A 6,000-nucleotide genomic window follows, 5' to 3' on the forward strand; every position below is an offset into this window, starting at 1 on the left:
GGAAAAAATATTTTTATTTCTGTTCATCTCTTGGTGGACTTGAAAAACCCTCCCTAAAGATAAACACTGCGTGGCTTCTAAGGGCTACCAGCGGAAGTGAAGTGGATTAAAAGACCCCGAGGTGTCTTGGTTCTCTGTCCTGCGACTTGGGGTTTTCTATTTTCATCTTCCTATGATTTGTGAAAAGTCCTGAGCTGAGCCTTAGGTGTAGGAGTGCCCTGCTCATTGTGCAACCTTGCAAATTGCTGGGTCCTCCCAGAGAATATTGTGAAATTTTCTTAAAGGCTGAAGGTGTCATGATTTCCTTCACACCTCTTGAAGAAAATGAGTTCAAATTGGACCTTGAGAAGTTTACTCTGATTCTCTAATATCTCATAGCCACAGTCTAAATCAGAGAGAGATATTGAGGAATTCATTCATGCATAGAAACATAAATGACACATTTGCAGATTACATGACATGACATTTGAGTTTGATCCCATACGACTGTGTGGGGAGAAGGGTGTGGATGGGGTCATAGATGACAAAAGATTGGCTGTGTGTCGATTATTGTTGACTTGGGCAGTAGTTCTTAGAAACTGATTGCACTATTTTCCATTTTTGTATATGTTTATTTTCCATAATACAAAATTGTTTTAAAATCATTTATTCTGACTGGGCACAGTGGCTAATGCCTGTAATATAGCACTTTGGGGAGCCGAGGTGGGTGCATCACTTGAGCCCAGGAGTTCAAGACCAGACTGGGCAACACAGTGAGACCCTGTCTCTACAAAAATACAAAAATTACCCAGATGTGGTAGCATGCGTCTGTAGTCCCAGCTACTTGGGAGGCTGAAGTGGGAGATTGGCTTGAGCCTAAAGAGGTGGAGGTTGCAATGAGCTGAGATCACACCATTGCACTCCAGCCTGAGTGACAGAGCCAGACCCTGTCTCAAATAAACCCACACACAAAAAAGAAAAAAAAAATCATTTGTTCATTAAGAAGTTATTTATTGAGTAACTACTATGTGCCAGACACTGTCCTAGGTGCTTGGGATACATTCGTGAACAAAGCTAAAAATCTCTGCCTTGTAATTTACATTCTAGCTTGGGATGGGGTATATAGAGGGAACAAAATAGTAAACATGATGAGTTAGTAAATTTTATAGTGTGTTAGAAAGTGGTAAGTGCCGTGGATCCCACTGAGAAGAGGATGGAGAAGAGGACTAAGCCTGAGGCTTGGGGCTCCAACTTGGGAAAGAACCTACAGGGAGGCTGAATGAGAACAGTAGGAGAGGGAGCCATAGTGTATTAGGGAGTTGCTCAACACTGTTTACCTCCCTATTATACTTCCTCTTGCACTGTTACTAAAAAATGTGGCTGCAATTATGTCCATGAAAACCTATACAAGGCCAGGCATGGTGGCTCACGCCTGTAATCCCAGGTGAGTAGATCACCTGAGGTCAGGAGTTCGAGACTAGCCTGGCCAACATGGTGAAACCCCATCTCTACAAAAAATGCAAAAATTAGCCAGGCGTGGCGGCACACCCCTGTAATCCCAGCTACTTGGGAGGCTGAGGCAGAAGAATCGCTTGAACCCAGGAGGTGGAGGTTGCAGTGAGCCGAGATCATGCCACTGCACTCCAGCCTGGGTGACAGAGTGAGACCCTGTCTCAAAAAAAAAAAAAAAAAGTCTATTTGAATAGTTGATATAGGAGTGGAGAAAAGGTGGCCAGGCAAAGAAAATCTCACATTAGGATTACCACAAGTAGGCTAATTTATCTGTTTCACTCTTAAATGTTAACTCTTTGAAGGCAAATATTTGTTTAGATTTTTTTTTTTTTTTGAGATGGAGTCTTACTCTGTTGCCCAGGCTGTAGTGCAATGGGTCGATCTTGGCTCACTGCCACCTCTGCCTCCTGGGTTCAGGGGATTCTCCTGCCTCAGCCTCCAGAGTAGCTGGGATTATAGGCACCTGCCACTACGGCCAGCTAATTTTTGTATTTTTAGTAAAGACAGGGTTTCACCATGTTAGTCAGGCTAGTCTCAAACTCCTGACCTCAGGTGATCTGCCCGCCTCGATCTCCCAAAGTGCTGGGATTATAGGTGTGAGCCACCGCACCTGGCCTTATCTTTAGATTTCTATCTTGGCTGGATAACTGGCCTAATAGAGCAGCCACATGTTTGCTGAGTGAATGAGTAAAAAACACATGGAGAGTTGGAGTGAAGCTGTGACCTGCCATACTGGGACCATCCAACACTCCCAATCATAAACCAGTTGCAGATGTTGGAGCTCATAAACCGATAACACAAAATACAGTGCCTTGAGATACTGAACTGCAGAAGCCTAAGGGTCTGTCTGATCTCCCCGACAAGGTCTCTTCTGAAGAAGCTGACGTCTTCTGTCTGCCTAAGATCTAGACCCACCACGGGGAACTATGGTTTTTCCTTCCCCTCCTTGTAAGAGTAAGAATGTAACCACACTTGAATAGACAGACCCTCTCACAGTCAAAGAGAACTACTTACAAATTAATCTCAGTACCTGATCCTTTATTGTCCTTCGGCAGAATTCCTCTTCTTCCTCCTCCCATAATGTGTTTAGCCAGGCTGGTAGGTTGAAGGGGGCCAGCCTCTCCACACCTGTGGGTATTTCTCGTTCATCTCTTGGTGGGACGAGAGACTGAGAAAAGAAATACGACACAGAGACAAAGTATAGAGAAAGAACACTGGGCCCAGGGGACCGGCGCTCAGCATACGGAGTACCCTCGCCCGCACTGGTCTCTGAGTTCCCTCAGTATTTATTGATCACTATCTCTACCATCTCGGCGAGGGGAATGTGGCAGGACTACGGGGTAATGGTGCGGAGAGGGTCAGCAGGAAAACATGAGCCAAGGACTCTGTGTCATAAATAAGTTTAAGGAAAGGTGCTGTGCCTCGATGTGCATGTAGGCCAGATTTATGTTTGACTTTACACAAACATCTCAGTGCAGTAAAAAGCAGTATTGCCAACAGCATGTCTCATCTCCAGCCGTAAGGCGTTTTCTCTTATGTCAGTAAATAGAATGTACAATCGGGTTTTACACCGAGACATTCCATTCCCAGGGATGAGCAGGAGACAGATGCCTTCCTCATATCTCAACTGCACAGAGGCCTTCCTCTTTCACTAATTCTCCTTAGCACAGACCCTTTATGGATGTCGGGCTGGGGGATGGTCAGGTCTTTCCCTTCCCACGAGGCCATATCTCAGGCTGTCTCAGTGGCGAAAACCTTGGACCATACCCAGGCTTTCTTGGGCAGAGGTCCCTGCGGCCTTCCGCAGTGCATGGTGTCCCTGGGTACTCGAGACTGGAGAATGGCGATCACTTTTACCAAGCATACTGCCTGCAAACACATTTTTACCAAAGCACGTCCTGCACAGCCCTAAATCCATTAAACCTTGAGTCAATACAGCACATGTTTCTGCGAGCACAGAGTTGGGGTTAGGGTTACAGATTAACAGCACCTCAAGGCAGAATAATTTTTCTTAGTACAGAACAAAATGCAGTTTCTTATGTCTTCCTTTTTCTACATAGGCACGGTAACAATCTGATCTATCTTTCTTTCCCCCACAGTATATAAGCTTCTGAACCCTGTTGGGAGGTGGGTACACTCTGTGATTCTCCCTGTGCAAACATTAATATATTTCTATGCCTTTACCTTTTTTTTTCTTTTTTAATCGCCCAGGGTGGAGTGCAGTGATGCCATCTCAGCTCACTGCAACCTCTGCCTCCCAGTTCAAGCAATTCTTGTGTGCCTCAGTCTCCCGAGTAGCTGGGATTACAGACATGTGCCACCACACCCAGCTATTTTTTGTATTTTTAGTAGAGATGGGGTTTCACAGTGTTGGCCAGGATGGTTTCAAACTCCTGGCCTCAAGTCATCCACCAGCCTCAGCCTCCTAAAGTTCTGGGTGTATGCCTTTTCTCTAATGAATGTACCTTTTTTGTGAGTTGATTTTCAGTGAACCTTTGGAGGGTGAAGGGGAAACTGCATTGACCCCAACACGGACCCACATCCTGGGAAGATGTGTAGACGAGCACAGGAATTTCTGTCAGTGACATTGATGACCAAAGGTTGGAATTTACTCCCAATTTTTTATCTTTATTGTAAAATCTGCTACAGCATAGTATGGGACCTGGCATCCACTAACTGAAACCCATCCCAAATCTTTACATATCACCCGTTGTCTTTTGCTTTGTTGGCCTCACCAATGCAAGGTGTACATCTTACAGAACAGAGAGATGCCTGAGAATATGGAGAGATTATTATTTTTATTAAGGAAGAGTAGCCTTTTTTTTTTTTAACAGGGACACGGAAACAGGAAAGAAGTTAGTGAATGTGCAATATGAAACAACAATAAATCCATCATAAGAGTTTTTTTCAAAAAAATGAAATATTAGTTCTCACGATTTTATTTTGTTAAGCTCAGAATACAAATATATTTTTGACATGGGTGGCTGTGCTTCCACCCCTTATGTTGATAATATATGCTAACCTTTTATCTTTTTTTCCAAAAGAAAACAAGATTACAAAAATGACGAATAATAGCATAATAGCACAATAGCATAATAGCATAATGCTAAGTCTTGGAAGATACAGGGAGAAGGAATTGAAGTAGTCACACCACCACAAAGGAGGAAAAACAATCCTGACACTTCAGACTACAAGGGAGAGCATGAGCAGTTCCAATGCATCCAGGTAGATGAGGCAGGACAGAAGCAGAAAGGAAGGGTGAAGGAAAGTTTCACCAAATTCTGTGAGCAAAGCCTCAGCGTTTCTTAGGCTAGAGGCAGAGCCAGGCTGGCCCGCCTAGCAGCAGCATTGCTTCTTGCAGCAGCACTTCTGCTGACAGCAGCCCTTCTGCTGGTAACAGCCCTTCCCACAGCCATAGCCACTGCCACATGAGCTGCAGGTGCGGCGGCAGCAACAGATCACGGGCGTGCTGCAGCAGCCCCCACAGCAGCCGCGGCAGCAGGGGCAGCAGCTGGAGCAGCAGCCCACCCGGTAGCACCTGCAGGTGGTGCAGCTGCCACAGCCACCACCGCAGCCACCACCGCAGCCACCACCACAGCCACCACCGCAGCCACTGCAGCCACCACCGCAGCCACCGCAGCCACCACCGCAGCCACCACCGCAGCCACCACAACCACAGCAACCCATGGTGTCAGTAGAGAGGACTCAGGTGAAGTGACGAGGAAGGACTCAGCAGAGGTGAGGAGGTCTGATGTTCTTTGCTTCAGGGGCTCTTAAATACCCCTTCCAGGCCTCACATGTGGCAGGTGGCCACTTCCTTGTTTCCTCCAGCTTGCCTGGAGGAATTTCACAAGACCCTGAGTGTATTTCCTCATTGAACACCTCTGACTTCATAGAATTGCTTATTTTCACATTTACTTCTTCCTCAAGTTATGATTCTAATTGTTTCTTAAATATTTAGTCTTGTTTTAACCTAGCAGTTTTCAAGTGTGATCTATGAGTCTCACTCTGGGTGACAGAGTGAGACTCTGTCTCAAAAAATAATAGTAATATAATAATAATAATAATTTGAGCTAAAAGTACAGAGTTCCCATATATTCCCTGTCCTCCCCAACACAGCCTCCTTCACTACTGACATCCCATGCCAGGGTGGTACATTTGTTACAACTGGTGAACCTACAGTGAGACATCATAATCACCCAAAGTCGATAGTTTTCATCAAGGCTCACTCTTGTCTTCTTTCACCACCCTGGGTACTTAGCCCCTTCAGAATCATATGTCTTGCCGGGCGTGTTAGCTCATGCCTGTAATCCCGGCACTTTGGGAAGCTGAGGCAGGCAGATCACCTGAGGACAGGAGTTTGAGACCAGCCTGGCTAACATGGTGAAACCCTGTCTCTACAAAAAATACAAAAATTAACCGGGTGGTGGCTCATGTCTGCAGTCTCAGCTATGTGGAAGGCTGAGGCACGAGAATGACTTGAATCCGGGAGGCAGAGGTTGGACAGCC

General features: G+C 45.7%; 1 protein-coding gene across 1 annotated transcript; it reads right to left on the reverse strand.

Moving 5' to 3' along the window:
- Window positions 1-4,426: 4,426 nt before the first annotated feature.
- LOC129532199 (small cysteine and glycine repeat-containing protein 8-like) lies at window positions 4,427-5,200 on the reverse strand. Its single transcript, XM_055380604.1, has one exon. The coding sequence runs from the start codon at window positions 5,176-5,178 to the stop codon at window positions 4,828-4,830; it is 351 nt and encodes a 116-aa protein (XP_055236579.1). The 5' UTR covers window positions 5,179-5,200; the 3' UTR covers window positions 4,427-4,827.
- Between the last annotated feature and the right edge of the window lie 800 nt (window positions 5,201-6,000).

Source organism: Gorilla gorilla, chromosome 11, assembly GCF_029281585.2.
Source record: "Gorilla gorilla gorilla isolate KB3781 chromosome 11, NHGRI_mGorGor1-v2.1_pri, whole genome shotgun sequence".
NCBI classification, from domain to species: domain Eukaryota; kingdom Metazoa; phylum Chordata; class Mammalia; order Primates; family Hominidae; genus Gorilla; species Gorilla gorilla.

Excerpts from the sequence above, each read along its gene's own strand:
- LOC129532199 (XM_055380604.1), bottom strand. The coding sequence starts at position 5,178 with ATGGGTTGCTGTGGTTGTGGTGGCTGCGGTGGTGGCTGCGGTGGTGGC.